The sequence below is a fragment of the Neoarius graeffei genome, chromosome 7 (assembly GCF_027579695.1).
Source record: "Neoarius graeffei isolate fNeoGra1 chromosome 7, fNeoGra1.pri, whole genome shotgun sequence".
Classification (NCBI taxonomy): Eukaryota; Metazoa; Chordata; class Actinopteri; order Siluriformes; family Ariidae; genus Neoarius; species Neoarius graeffei.
The window spans coordinates 5,292,084-5,307,783 of NC_083575.1; the positions used below are offsets into that span (position 1 = coordinate 5,292,084).

A 15,700-nucleotide genomic window follows, 5' to 3' on the forward strand; every position below is an offset into this window, starting at 1 on the left:
GCGTATTTACCCGACTGCCAACCCTCTCGCTTCACGCGCACAATCCACTCTCGGAAAAAGGTAAAAACTTCTTCCTGAACCGGTCATGTTGTTACAGTTCACTGCACGACAATAAGGCATGGGGGTTTTTCTTTGGAAATTCCCAAACGCACATCTGCGCTCAAGCCGAACTGCAATGCAAATAAACGGAAGTGGACTCAACCCAAGCGATTTGTTTGCCATGAATGACGTCACGCGCCGAGTGGTCACGAAAATCGCCAAGCAGAAATTCGCCGCGATCCGCGCTAACTTATTTTAATTATTACTTTTTAACAATACTTCTTGGGACCAGAAGAAAATTACAGAGGGTTTAACATATAAAGTTTCAAATGTGCATAAATTGAAAATCTTTGCCTATGACCTTTAAACAGTTAATGCTGCTATTGTTCATTTCCGGTGCGATTTCATTTTCCTAACAAACTGAAACTCCAGAAATGGTCACTTCCTGCACAGCTGGCTGCAGAAGTTGGACTGAAGACAGCAAGAGTGTGGGTCAAAGTATTTTTCTTGCAATTCTGCAAGCAACAAAAATACAAATGCAACAAAAAGGAGTGCTCTGAAATTATTAAAAAAAAAAAAAAACAACACCTTTCTGGTTAAAAGCAGAAGGTGAGTGAGTTCTACTGATACCTGAGACCCTGTAAGCAGAGACAGTGAACATACGAAACGAATGTTATTAATCTCAGAACCAAACAAAATGAAAAATCATTTCTAATCCTTGGTCCCATCATCATGCACGATTCTGTTCTTCTATTATCTAAGCATTTTAAATTCCAGAATATCAGCAAGTTGCATCATTGTCAAGCTTCACCTTTAAACGGGGGGGAAAAAAAAAAAGGGATGGAAGGAGCACTGTGTTCAAAGCTGTAGCTTGCTGAATGAACCCTAAGATCTCACACTGCTCACCCTGTTTCTTCAGATCCTCGATCTGCTCCTCCTTCAGGTCGAGCTGGTCAGTGAGGCGGGAAGCTGACTCTAACGCGGCGTTCGCCTCGTCCAGATTCAGCTGCACACAGAAACCCACAGAGTTTTACACAAAAACACCACGCCGGATGATCAGTGACGGGTCACTGACCTCGCCTGGAGTCGTGGGCGTCCGCTGTTCGGATACGAGACGGAAGTCGCCAAAAAGTATTCACCCTCATGACCATGGCCTTTATTTCACTTCTGAGGGTCAAACATATCGGAACAAGAGGAGACGCTCTCAGGGAAAAGGATCGTTCAGAGGAAGCCAGATTTGATGTGAACGACATACAAACAAAACACGGCATGTTTTTAAATTTGAATGCACGAGTTGAAGTGAGTGAATTCAGTAAAGCATGGCACCGTTTCCTGCCTGCCACTGGGATTTCTTAACGTAGTGGAGCTTCCAAAGCTGAAAATGTTAAAATTTTCACAAAAGCCGAAACTGACGCATGCAAAGTTTTTTTACCCTCCTGAACAATCAGGACGCAAGTAGGGAACAAGTCAGAATGGAGGACGGAATGCTGGTAAAAATCCGAGTCTTGTTAGTGAGCGAAAAATATGAGAACTACTGAAAATAAAAATAACTCCAAGCATGCAATGTTACAAAATACAAGTCTGTCTATTTTTAGTGACGTGACGTCTCACTTGAGCTGCAGCTGCACAAACTCTCTTGATTTTCTGCTTCTGAAGCTCCAGTGAAGACGAAACAACTGCCGCGTCGCCTGATGAGAATAAGGCCGAATCCCATTTCACCCCTTGGACCAACCCCTTGGCCCTTCCCCTCCATTTTGCGCGTTCACGTGAAGGGGTAGGGGTATCCCAATCCCAGTTAACGCGGAGGGGTAGGGGAAGGGGTAGGGCTTCTGTACCCCTCCAAACGGAGATTTTCCTGGAGCTGACTCCGAACGAAGGGGTTTGAGTGATTTCCCACAATGCCATGCGGATTTCAGCGAGATTTCATGCGGATTTCAGAAAGATGGCGGTTCCCGCGGCGAAAGATTGTCATAAATGTATTTTCTCCATTATTTACGTGTTTTAAGTTGTTATCCAGAGGAAACACGCCGCTTGATTCGCTTTCGAGCTGAGAATGAGCAGCGATTTCTGAAATCCAAGCTGCTGCTAAAAAGCTTTGGGAGCGAGTATTGTTTTCGGTTGCTTGACTGCGTACGTTTTGTTCTGTTATTCTCGCTTTTATTGTTTACATGAGTGTTCTGACACCTCATTCTGTCGGATGTGGTGCACGAAGCGCCAAAGATATCCCATTCAGTGGTGTTAGTTAACAGATCACACCCTGCCAGCAGAGATTTCTGGTTCTGCCTCTGACTGTAGCGGCTGGTCGCAGCCAATGACGCATTTGGTCGCGTTTTGCTAACATAAACGCTGACGGAGGTACGCGATGACGTATGCGATCGTTGAAGGGCTATCCCAATACGTAGGGGTTGAATTTCAAGCCCTATCCCTTGTAGCTCAGTTTCAAGGGGAAGGGCGAAGGGGGAGGGGAAGGGGGAGGGGTAGAAATTAGAATTGGGATTGGGCCTAAATCGAGTTGACGTTACCTGCAGGGCGGAGGCTTTATCCTCCAGCGTGTCCGCTTTCCTCCTCCACTCCTCCTTCTCTTTCTTGTGTTTCTCCAGTTCTGCCGAGTACATGGCCTTCTCCTCTGGTGTATAAGCAGGTAGAAAAACACGTCATTTCTTTCTGTACCGTTTCTACCAGCAATACTTTGTGATTTCTTGAGTCTGAAACACTGAACTGATTCAAGGGATAAAATTCAACACAATTAAGACAAAGCGCGTTCTACACGTAAACCTGTGTCTGTTTTCTTCAATGTGGATGTGATGTGAGAAGAGATTGGGGGGGGGGGTGTCTTGCCTTGCTGGAACTGTTCTAGCACCATCTGCAGGTTGGACAGAGACACAGCGTACTGGTTCACCTGCTCCTGAGCAGCATGGAGTTGAAGCAAAGCCTCGTCCCTTTGCCTGGCCATGACGTTCAGCTGCTCCTGCAGAGACTCCACCTGCAGACTGGCCTGCTGACTGCACACACACACACACGTTTATACATTTGTGCAAGGTTCCTTCAGAACTAAAAATGTTTTCCTAAAGCCATGGCACCATGAGCTAACGGTGGAGGAACTCTCGAACCTGGCGGTAGAGGTCTGCGCGGGACAGAATTTTCAGTCCCGCTCCCGCATTGTGCAGTCCCGCTCCCGCAAAGAATTATGATTTTCAGTCCCGCTCCCGCCCGCAAATCCCGCATGATGCAGACGTTCGCGTTATTTCTCACGAAAGTTCTTGTCATTGGCTTGGGGAATTAAACATGCTGAGCTTAGCTGAGCTCTCCACTGACCGATCCTTCATTTATTGTAAGTTTATTGTTTAGACTCTGACATTCTGCTGACACATTCCAAGTTGAGCGCTGCATGCGCTCATGATTGACAGCTCTCGCTTTGATTGACAGCTCTCGCTTTGCGCACTCGCACTCCCGAGTCTGTGGCGTTATGATTCCAACCGCGATTTCATTCTCCCCTCATATGAAGTGCTGCGCAACCACAACCAGCTCCTCAGATTATACACTGTCTATTTCTAGCTTTAAATTGAACAATCTGCGCGATACACAGTCCTTTTTAATACTAGTTAATACTTTAATACTTTTTAATACTTAGGACTAATACTCTTGACTTAACGGTAAATGTACCTCTTTTTAAAGCAGCACTTACTTCTGAAGCACTGTGAGCTTCACTAGAGGAGCTCTGCTATTCTGCCATGATCGGAGACCTCAAACACGGAAGAGCGGAAAGGAATCGGAAACGTACGCGATATTAGACCACATCCGCAAATTTAGGCATCTTAAAATGTTTTTATTAATGCCGAATAAAATATCCAGCACAAATTATATACGACAGACATAAATTAATAATTTATAAATTTTATTTTAAACACGTTTTTAGTTAGCGGGACTGCAGCTTATCACCTCTCCCGCCCGCGCCCTCATTGTGCACTCCCCCTCCCGCCCGCGCCCGCAATTCGCTTTCAAAATTTGTCCCGCGCCGCACTGCTTTGCGTCGGGTCCCGCGGGACTCCCGCGGGAGTGCAGGGCTCTACCTGGCAGTCTCTACGGCGCTGGAGGACGACGCCAGCTTCTCATCGAGCATCGCCACCCTGCGTCTGAGCTCGCTCTCGCGGTCCTCGGCCGCGAGCGCCTCCCGCGTGTACGAGTCCTCGATCTCCAGCAGGTGATTGCGGAGACGCTCCAGCTCCAGCTTCTGCCTCTGCTCTTTATCGCGAGTGTGCTGCAGCTATCGAGTGAGAGAGAAACGAGACAAGACACACGGAATACGAGCAAGCCATGTTGAGGTTCTAAGACAAAGCATGTGAAGAAAAAAACTCTACAAATCGCTCATTAAAAGCCAACCGATCATCACTCGCGAGTGTTCATTAGAGGGAGTCCTACCTCACTCTGGAGGGCAGAAGTTTCCATCTGCTTCTGTTTCAGAGCTAGCATCACTTGGTCTCTCTCCTGCTGGAAGGCCAGCGCGTTCTCCTGCATGAACTTGACCTCATTCAGCAGCTGGTTCAGCTCGCCGGTCTTCCCCTGACAAATTCATCATGTTCAAATGTGCCGAAGTACCAAGAAAAAGACCAACTTCACAGATCGCCTGCCTGGACGTCCTCCACGTACCTGCTCTCTATCTTTGAGCAGCTTCTCCATGGCCGCAGCCTTCTCGGTGATGGTGCTGCACTCAAACTCCCGCTCTCGCAGCATCAGCGACACCTGCATGTTGGTCTCCTGGAGAGCTCGAAACTCCGTCTCTTTCTCTCGCGATTTCACCGTCACGGCGTCGTTCTCCTCCTTCAGCTTCTTGACGTCCAGCTCGAGGATCAGCGCACGCTCCTTCAGGTTGGTAACCGCCTGCTTCAGGACCTCGTTATCGTTTTCACGGTTACGCAATGTTTCGCTCACCTGTAGAACGTACAAGAAAGTGAAAAAGACCCAAACGCAGTCTTAAAGAATTCAATTCCGGTGTTTAACCAGAAACAACTCGGACTTTCACGAGAGAGAACGCGTTATGGGAGTTTGGGGATGTTTTGCACCCCCTGGTGGCCATTGGATGCGATAGCATTACAGACAACTGCGAAAGCTATTACCGCAGCTTTAGCTGTGCAGAAAAGATTTTAAGCAAATGGAAAACCGAACGCTAATATTTTTGACACAGAAAATCACTGATTTTGCTCATGAGAAATCCCAAGCAGAAAAACATTGTTAAGCTCAAGATGCTTGGTTTCACTAACTTTTTATCCCAAATAAAGAAAGAAGAGTATGTACACGAGACTCACTTGATTTAGTTGGTCTCCTTTGGTCTTGATAAGCAGGTCTTTCTCTCTGAGGGACCGCTGCAGGGTCTCGATCTTCTCCCATGCTTGCCTGAGCTCCTCAGCATGGCCTCTTTGCTCACTCTCTGACAAAGATGCTGAATTTGACAAGCGATGGTTGTTCTCTTGAAGCGTTCTCAACATACTCTCTTTCTCGGCTAACGTCCTTCGTAACGATTCCAGTTCTTGTCGCAAGTTCTCATCTTGAACTGCTGGTCGACTTGGAGGTGCGTCCTGGGCAACCTGATATCCTAGAGTTTGGCCAGATTGTGGAGAAATGTCTGGGACCTGAGTAACACTGTCAAGCTTTCCAAGCAGGACGTCTTTAGTCGTACTAAGCTGGCTGATGGTCTGCTGTACTTGAGCAAGTTCCTGACTCAAACTACCGAGCCTTTTCTCCTTCTGCTCGTAGCTTTGGATGAGTCTGGAGTAGTCGACTGAAAGTTTGGAGCTGCAGTCACTGTCAGCAGACACCTGGCCTTGCAGTTTAAGAAGCTCTTCCTGAAGCTGGGCGGATTCGTGCTGCATGTTCTTCACAGTCGTGATCACCTGTTGCTTCCACTCGTCCATCTTCTTGACCTGCTGCTTGAGGTTGTCCCTCTCGTGCAAAAGCTCTTCGAACTGATTGCTGCTCACACCACCTGAAGTACTGCTTCCAGAGTCTCCACTGGATGCCTGAAGGACAGTCACCAGAGTTTGGCATTTCTGAGTAAGAGCGTCGATTTCAATGTCCTTCTCGCGGATGATTCTGGACAAGTTCTGAATGGTCTCTCGGAACATCTCCTGACTTCCAGAAGGGTCACTCATAGTGGACAGGCGCTGGTTTTCTTGTTGAAGCTTAAGTAGTGCCGATTCCTTGGCTGCAATGATTTCCATGATGCGATGGTATTCCGAACGCAGGTGGCTATTCTCGCGCGTTTTTTCATTCAGGACGGCGAGCACTTGTTCTCGTTCGACTGCGTAAGCTTGCATCTGCTGCTGCAGGAACTGAACGTCCTGGCTATATCCGCCTGAAACACGAGCGTGAAGCGCTTGGATTTCGAGATCCTTCTGAAGCACTATTTGAGAAAGTTTGCCGAGTTCATCGTGAGAGACGACAAGTTGATCGAGCTGTTTGGTCAAAGACAGGTTCTTCTCGTTGAGCTGGATAATCTCAGTCTCCTTCTCCTTGATGCCCTTGACAAGTTTTTCAATCTCCACCTTCGACAAGTCATGCTTCTCATTGCCATTCTCGCCGCTGAGAGAACGAGTCTTGTCCTCTTGAAGGATCTCCATAGTCCGAGGTTGACTTTGTACACGGAGCCTTTCCATTTCCCCCTGCAGTCTTGTGATTTCCTCATCTTTGGAACCAATCAGCTTTTCATAGTTGAGGGTGCTTTGCTCGTGTCTCGACCGAGCCTGCTCCAGTTCACTCTGGTGCACCTGTAACACATGCTGTGATTGTATCAGCGATTCCCGTTGTTGTTCTGACGTTGCCCTCAAAGTCCTTGCTTCTTCCTCAAATCTGTCTCGAGCAGCTTTGAGCTGTGCAACTTCAGTTTCCAGCTCTGTGATTATGTCCAGCGTCCTTGGCTCGGACATCAGTTGCGGTCTACTCTGCTGATCCTTCAGACGGTCGATTTCCTCCTTCAGGTGACTGTTCTTCTCCTTCATGGCCCCAAGTTGTTTGTCCTTCTCCTCTACCACTTTCCTTAATGCGTCATTTTCTTGCTTTGTCAGCGAGATTCTGGCCTCCAAATCCTTCTGTGCTTCATCAGCTTGAGCTTTTAATGATGCTGCAAAAGCATCCTTCTCTTCTAAAAGCTCAGCGAGCTGCTTCTGTCCAGCCACAGTCATGTCCAACATCTCACTGGTGTCTTTGTGGTCAGCGACCATCTGCTCCAGGTCGCGTTTTAGCTTGGCGATCGTCAGGTCCTTTTCCTGGTTTAGCGTCACAGCGCGTTCGTGTTCCATCTGCAACGCGGAGGCATCCAGCGATCGTGCTTTAGTAAGCTCCTCGATGGTCTTCTGGTACTGCTTGGCCTGATCCAAAAGCCGGTTCTCCGCTTGACTCAGCTCAACTTCTAGCTGGTTCTTCTCTAATTTCAAGGCCTCGATGCGAGTGCTGAGAGAGGCCTGGCCATCCTGGAGCTGTTGATCCAAATTCTCCAGTTTCTCAAGAGCCTGAACGTGGTTTTCTTTCAACTTCCTGTTCTCCAGCTTTAACTCAAAGTCCTCAGAGGACAGCTTCTCATACAAGACCTTCAATTCCACCAGCTCTCTTCTCACATCCTGGATTTCTTTCCCCTTCTCTTCCAGAACCTTCATTTGACACTTCACCTCATCCCCCTGCTCCCCTGCTCGACTCTGCTCCTGACGAAGAACATCCAGCTGAGTCTCTCTTTCCTGTAACAGCTTCTTGAGTTCAGAGGCCTCCACGCGCATCTCTTTGCTGAGCTCCTGAGACTTTTTTAATTTGTCTCTCAGCTCTCTCACCGTGGCCTCCAGCTGCTGTTTGCCCATGTGCAGGTCGTTGAGGGTGAAGGCACTTTGGCTGAGCTTCTCCTTCTGAGACTCCAACTCCTGATGAAGCTTCTCTTTTTGGCCGAGTGACACCGTGAGCTCCGATTTTAGACGGCTGACTTCGGCTTCAGCCTGAGACTTTTGTGTAGCGAGTAGATCCTTCATCGTGATGAGATGCTGAAGAACAGAAGGCAGGAAAAAATAAATAAATTGGTAATCGAAGAGCGTAAGGTTTAGGATATTCTCTCAACAAACAAGGACAGAGTTCTTCAGAGTTCAAAGATCTAGAATCCGTACTTTTCTCGAGCTGTGCAAGAACCCTGAAGGAAGTCAGTATGAGTCATGTTCATAAATGACGTTTAGAAGTTACACTACATAAAAGCAGAACCCTAGCGTGGTGCGAGACAAACCTGCGTGGCCTCCTGGTTCTGCCGGTCGAGTTCTTCCAGTTCTGCTGTGAGTGTATCCATGCTGATGTGCGCTTGCTTTAAAGCCTCCTCTCTCTGCTCCAGCTGGGCCTTTAAGTCAGTCACTTCGAGCTGCAGGTCCTCAGAGCTTTCAGCTCCACTCACCGTACTCCGGTTCTCAACGAGCTGGAGTTTCTCCACCAACACTGACTGCTCGGGGTGATGGAACACAGCAGCATGTTAAAAATAGCATTTACTTAAAAAAAAAAAAACCACACCTCTCAATGATATTAAAATACTGCAGAAAATATTTATTTAAAAAAAAGGGTTTATATTTTCTATATTTTTTAAAAATCATAAAATAAGAATACAATATAAAAATAAAACCATTAAATAACTGCATTTACTCTATGATTATTATTAATATTAAAGCTAGACTGACTTTCAGATTTTTCAAGTGTGGGTCATAAAAAGAATTCCCCCTCCAACACCTAATTATTTTTGTTTCGTGACCAAAAGCGACTGAATTCAAATCACAGACTTCCAATTTTATTCTTTAATACAACAATTAATGAACTTTAAGGACACGTGGCCCTAAATTCTCAGCTATTTTTTCCTGCTTCGCCATGATGCAAAACAAGATACTATGTGATGCATCACGTGGTGGGCTTTCCATGTTCATGCAAGGCATTGTGGGATACAAATTTACAAACAGGAGAGAAAAACGGAGGACGCGAGTGTGTGAATGAAACGTGAAAGAGCGACTACAGTAACGGAAAGAAAGCGAGAAGAAAAAGACGTTATGTTATATACGAAGGAAAGGAAACGCAGGACCAAACTAATAAATATGGGCGCTCAGCGAGCACCTCGGTGTGATCAGCTGTTCGTTTAGCGACAGAATGATGGAACTGTCAGTGCACGCTCAAAGGGAAACCTGTAGATGGCAGTAATGCAACACTGTGGATGCCAGCTGCTGTAAAACCCAAAAGAAGGTGGTAAACCTGCGCATGCGCACACGGACTTCCTCTGTCTGCTTGACTGCGCCACGCAAGCGATTTCATGCACATTATTTGCTTTAATCCCCTCAAATTAAATAACTTCCCAGCCACAGAATGGCCTGATATTTTGTGAAATATTACAGAAATAAACATATATCGCAATGACCACATTTCAGACGGAACTAAATTTCACAGATTTTATGAAATCGAAAAGCCGTCTCGCTTTTCAACGTTCTTCAACCCACATGGAACAAAGTTTAGATATTACAGCAGTAATTGTTAAAAGTAAGCTTAAAGGCTGGCTGGAGTTAATTAATTTGAACATGCCTCATTAAAAGTATCTAATGACACGGAGTAAGGTGAAAAAAAAATTAAAACAGGCTCAAATTCTCAATTCAGCTGTCAGTTTAGGAAACATGACTCAAGGGGATGAAAATATAAAAGGTTACGTGTTTAGGGGAACATGAGCAACCGTGAAAATAAGTAAAACATGTAAATTCACAAATGGAAGAACCACAAATAAGGAAGGGGGGAAAAAAAAAAGGAGTAAAGAATGTGAATAATATCTACAACCCCGATTCCAAAAAAGTTGGGACAAAGTACAAATTGTAAATAAAAACGGAAATCAATAATTTACAAATCTCAAAAACTGATATTGTATTCACAATAGAACATAGACAACATATCAAATGTCGAAAGTGAGACATTTTGAAATTTCATGCCAAATATTGGCTCATTTGAAATTTCATGACTGCAACACATCTCAAAAAAGTTGGGACAGGGGCAATAAGAGGCTGGAAAAGTTAAAGGTACAAAAAAGGAACAGCTGGAGGACCAAATTGCAACTCATTAGGTCAATTGGCAATAGGTCATTAACATAACTGGGTATAAAAAGAGCATCTTGGAGTGGCAGCGGCTCTCAGAAGTAAAGATGGGAAGAGGATCACCAATCCCCCTAATTCTGCACCGACAAATAGTGGAGCAATATCAGAAAGGAGTTCGACAGTGTAAAATTGCAGAGTTTGAACATATCATCATCTACAGTGCATAATATCATCAAAAGATTCAGAGAATCTGGAAGAATCTCTGTGCGTAAGGGTCAAGGCCGGAAAACCATACTGGGTGCCCGTGATCTTCGGACCCTTAGACGGCACTGCATCACATACAGGCATGCTTCTGTATTGGAAATCACAAAATGGGCTCAGGAATATTTCCAGAGAACATTATCTGTGAACACAATTCACCGTGCCATCCGCCGTTGCCAGCTAAAACTCTATAGTTCAAAGAAGAAGCCGTATCTAAACATGATCCAGAAGCGCAGACGTCTTCTCTGGGCCAAGGCTCATTTAAAATGGACTGTGGCAAAGTGGAAAACTGTTCTGTGGTCAGACGAGTCAAAATTTGAAGTTCTTTATGGAAATCAGGGACGCCGTGTCATTCGGACTAAAGAGGAGAAGGACGACCCGAGTTGTCATCAGCGCTCAGTTCAGAAGCCTGCATCTCTGATGGTATGGGGTTGCATTAGTGCATGTGGCATGGGCAGCTTACACATCTGGAAAGACACCATCAATGCTGAAAGGTATATCCAGGTTCTAGAGCAACATATGCTCCCATCCAGACGACGTCTCTTTCAGGGAAGACCTTGCATTTTCCAACATGACAATGCCAAACCACATACTGCATCAATTACAGCATCATGGCTGCGTAGAAGAAGGGTCCGGGTACTGAACTGGCCAGCCTGCAGTCCAGATCTTTCACCCATAGAAAACATTTGGCGCATCATAAAACGGAAGATACGACAAAAAAAGACCTAAGACAGTTGAGCAACTAGAATCCTACATTAGACAAGAATGGGTTAACATTCCTATCCCTAAACTTGAGCAACTTGTCTCCTCAGTCCCCAGACGTTTACAGACTGTTGTAAAGAGAAAAGGGGATGTCTCACAGTGGGAAACATGGCCTTGTCCCAACTTTTTTGAGATGTGTTGTTGTCATGAAATTTAAAAATATCACCTAATTTTTTTCTCTTTAAATGATACATTTTCTCAGTTTAAACATTTGATACGTCATCTATGTTCTATTCTGAATAAAATATGGAATTTTGAAACTTCCACATCATTGCATTCCGTTTTTATTTACAATTTGTACTTTATCCCAACTTTTTTGGAATCAGGGTTGTACATGTATATTAAATTCAGAAATATATTTTAAAACAGTTTGTTGTTCCTTTCCGAACAACCATTTAGAACCTTTTTTTAAATGGATTTCCTCCATAACTGTGTAGAAAAACACACTGTCTTGCAGGCGGTTCAAAAATAAATAAATAAAAAGGTGCAAAGTTTGAGATGTTAAATAGCCTGAATTAAATACGGCACTCAAGCTGAGAAACAAAACGAGTTATAATTAATTCAATAATTAATTACTAACCTTCTCTTTCTCTAGTTCCTCTTTCTCCGTTCTGAGTGCACCGATGACCGTGTTGAGCTCCAGAACGTCCGCGTGTTCAACCTCAGCACTCTGATTTAGCAGAAAATAAAGTCAATTTGACATTACTGAGTGAGTAAGATTAAAAATTTTGACCTTCAGATGCTGACGATTTTAAAGAACAACGTCAGACTTACTTCAGTGAGAGATTTCAACCTGGACACCTCTTTTTCAGCATCTACAAAATATAAGTTACAGAAAGTAGAAAATCAAAATATTCTAAAATTCAGTATATAAAAAGATCTAAAAAAATAAATAAATAAATTACACCTCGATTTATATTCATTCCATATCCAACCCCATCCATAGCTGTAGAAATGACTGATTCTATCATACGAAGCATGAAATTTCAATTTAAATCTCCATCGATACCAAAGCAGAGAAAACATTTCACCGGCGAGCGCTTTCTTCAGAGCGTGGATCTCGCTGTCGTGCTGTGCTTTGACCATCGATTTGCTCTCCTGCTCCTGAACCCGAGTCTGAAGTTCACTAACAGAACTCTGGAGTCGACTGTAGTTCTGGAGAAGCTGGTCGTTTTCCGCCTTCGCCTCTTCTTTCTGTCGCTGAAGCTCCGCCCCTTGTCGCCAGGCCTCCTCGAGACTCGCTGCAAGCTCGCTGCACTTTGTGTTCTGAAGCTCCGCCTCCTCACGCAGGGAGCGAACGGTAGCCTGCAGCTCGTCGAGTTGGGAGGAATCTGGTGATGGTGCTGCTGGAGTGTGGAGCGTGGCAGCGGTTCCTGAAGACAAAGAGCGTCAGGGACCAAGATGTTCTCTTTGACACTGCACGACAAATCAATAAATCATCCATCCTCACCACTCGGAACCTGCTCCTCCAGCTCCTCGATCCTCTCTTCATACTCCGCCAGCTCGTCTCTGTGTCGCTTTGCCATGTCCGCCATTTTTTGTCGATGAGCGTCCTGCAGCGCTGCCAGCTCGTGCTGATGCTCGTCGACCTCGCGGCCCATTTCCTCTCGCAGCTCCTGATTGGTTCAAAAGTTATTTGCAAAATTAGAACCACTTTATTCCAGAAATACTGCTGAATTCTTCATTCTGATTGGTCAGGAAGGGTTCATTCATACAAGGCAAAGCATAGGTTTATTATAAATCACCACGTGCCTGTTTGAAGACGTTATCGTTTCTAATATTTTTCGAAAGCGCTTTATAACTCAGAACAGAGGAGTGTGAAACTGCTGGAACTTAAGATCTTGTTTCGTAGAGGTGCCAGAACCAGGGCTTTGAACCAGAATTTTTTTCCCATTGGTTCGTTCCGAACAGAAACGGAATTTTAACGTTTCCGGTTTTGGGTTCCACCATTAAATAGACGTTCCCGAACCGGTTAGAACAAAAAAAATTTCGTTCCCGGAACGGTTAATTACGTTCCCTGTCAGCTGTTTAACAAATGGCTATAAAATTATGTCTCTGTCTCATCCAGCTTAAGCCAAATGTAGGCTAATTCTATTACAACCTTCATTAAATAAGACAAGAAATAATTCAAAACAATTATTATTTCAAATGTTGGCGATTTGGATTCTCAGTATGTCTTCCCATCTACACAAACAGAAAAAGTGCCAAAAATGAAAGAGAATTCGTTTAGTGTGTTACCAAAGGCTAGTCAGGCCCTATAGAGGGCTACCGCATGACGTCACCGCACCGCGAGATTTTGTTAGGCGCCATATTGGAAGACCAAGTACACATCTATGCAAGTACATACATTCATAAAACAAACTACACCTGAAATGTAGCCAGGGCCGGTTCTGCCCTAATCTGGACCCGGGTGCAACATCGTGCAACCCCTCCCCCCCAAAAAATACAGTCTAAATCAGGACAATCATCACATAACTATAAACATTTTATATCAACTATTTTAACTAAATGGGCTATAATAAATAAGCCTGCAGGCAGCCACGGCGGGCTGCCTCAGAAAAGTAACCATTTGTCCTACCTTAAAACTCGTTTTGCATTTTCTGCCTCCTTTTTTGTATTTTCGACCCTCCGTTTATTTTCTTTCCTTTTCTGAAAACCCGATTTGTGTCCAGACTAGGCTTGGCACGGTTATGGGAAAAAAACCGAACCGTACGATACGCCTGTTGCGGTGCAATACGCGTATAAACCGCGGTACCCCTATTTAAGACGTTCGCCAAAAAAAAAAAAAAAGCCGAATGCCCGTATGAAACCACGTGGTTCTCTTTCGCGCGAACAGGGGTGATAGTGTTGCGGCGCCGCGCCGGATTTCCGGCGTACCACGGCGCCAGAAAATAAAAATAAAAATCTAGTTCGCCCATTATCCTGTGTCATTCTGAGATGCGCAGATAGACAGTAAAGGGAATTCCGAATTCCCTTTACTGTCTATCTGCGCATCTCAGAATGACACAGGATAATGGGCGAACTAGATTTTTTTTTTTTTCCGGCGAGGGGAGGGGAGGTTTGTTTTAAACAGTGCAGTGATTGGTTTTATTGCAATATTTTATATTGGCTGTGTGTGTATTTTGTTATAAATCGTTCTAAGAATATAGTGGCACTTTAAGATTAGATAAGAAATCCAGCCATACGTTTCAAAACACTGCACTTTAATTTCAAGAGAAAAAATACATCCTCACTCTCAGGGATTAGAAGAGTTTTTGATTCGGTTTTTTTATATAGGTGGTTGGTTGGTCGCCACATAAAAGTTTAAGTTTTAACACACACATCTGTTCAAAAGTAAGCTTTAAGAACTCATTTTTATTTCTTCCAATTATGAAAACTCTGTATGTGACAAAAGACACCTGGTTCCTCTACACGGAGTGCAGAATTATTAGGCAAGTTGTATTTTTGAGGATTAGTTTTATTATTGAACAACAACTATGTTCTCAATCAACCAAAAAGTCTCATAAATATCAAAGCTGAATATGTATGGAAGTTAGAGTGGGGCGTTTTTAGTTTTGGCCATTTTAGGAGAATATGTATGTGTTCAGGTAACTTTCACTGTGCAGAATTATTAGGCAACTTACTAAAAACCAAATATGTAGCCATTTCACTTATTTATTTTCACCAGGTACACGGATATGACAACTCCAGATTTGCAAATAAACATATCTGACATTCAAACACAAAACAAAAACAAATCAGTGACCAATATAGCCACCCTTCTTCATGAGGACGCTCAAAAGCCTTCCATCCATAGATTCTGTCAATTTCTTTATCTGTTCACGACCAACATTGTGTGCAGCAGCAACCACGGCCTCCCAGACGCTGTTCAGAGAGGTGTACTGTTTTCCCTCTTTGTAGACCTCACGTTTTATAACGGACCACAGGTTCTCTATGGGGTTTAGGTCAGGTGAACAAGGGGGCCATGTCATTATTTTTTCACCTTTCAGACCTTTACTGGCTAGCCATGCAGTGGAGTATTTGGACGCATGAGATGGAGCGTTATCCTGCATGAAAATCATGTTCTTCTTGAAAGATGCTGACTTTTTCCTATACCACTGCTTGAAGGTTTCTTCCAGGAACTGGCAGTAGGTCTGGGAGTTGAGTTTGAGTCCATCCTCAACTCGAAAAGGTCCAACAAGCTCATCTTTGATGATACCAGCCCATAGCAGTACTCCACCTCCACCTTGCTGGCGTCCGAGTCAGAGTGGAGCTCTGTGCCCATTACTGATCCAGCCACAGGCCCATCCATCTGGTCCATCAAGAGTCACTCTCATCTCATCAGACCACAGCACCTTAGAAAAATCAGTCTTAAGATATTTCTTCACCCAGTCTTGACGTTTTATCAGTGGTGGTCGTTTTTCAGCCTTCCTTACCTTGGCCATGTCCCTCAGTATTGCACACCTTGTACTCTTTGACACTCCAGGAATGTTGCAACTCTAGAATATGGCAGAACTGGATGCTAATGGCTGCTTGTTAGCTTCACGCTTGATTTTCCGCAGATCATGTGCAGTTATTTTGCGCCTTTT

The 15,700-nt window shown here is 44.5% G+C and overlaps 1 protein-coding gene across 2 annotated transcripts in view; it reads right to left on the bottom strand.

The window, feature by feature from the left end:
- Positions 1-15,700, bottom strand: part of trip11 (thyroid hormone receptor interactor 11) — a 47,204-nt gene that overhangs the window by 14,284 nt on the left and 17,220 nt on the right. For both annotated transcript variants that reach the window (XR_009654995.1, XM_060925195.1), the window contains exons 6-17: positions 12,583-12,748; positions 12,164-12,505; positions 11,907-11,947; positions 11,713-11,802; positions 8,291-8,497; positions 5,343-8,057; positions 4,687-4,968; positions 4,459-4,599; positions 4,110-4,303; positions 2,878-3,041; positions 2,562-2,665; positions 946-1,045 (exon numbers count right to left, since the gene is read on the bottom strand). Coding sequence is in view for 1 of the 2 variants with exons in the window: in XM_060925195.1 (XP_060781178.1) it covers positions 946-1,045; positions 2,562-2,665; positions 2,878-3,041; positions 4,110-4,303; positions 4,459-4,599; positions 4,687-4,968; positions 5,343-8,057; positions 8,291-8,497; positions 11,713-11,802; positions 11,907-11,947; positions 12,164-12,505; positions 12,583-12,748 (4,546 nt within the window). In the remaining variant the exon portion in view is untranslated. The remainder of the gene's footprint in view (positions 1-945; positions 1,046-2,561; positions 2,666-2,877; positions 3,042-4,109; positions 4,304-4,458; positions 4,600-4,686; positions 4,969-5,342; positions 8,058-8,290; positions 8,498-11,712; positions 11,803-11,906; positions 11,948-12,163; positions 12,506-12,582; positions 12,749-15,700) is intronic.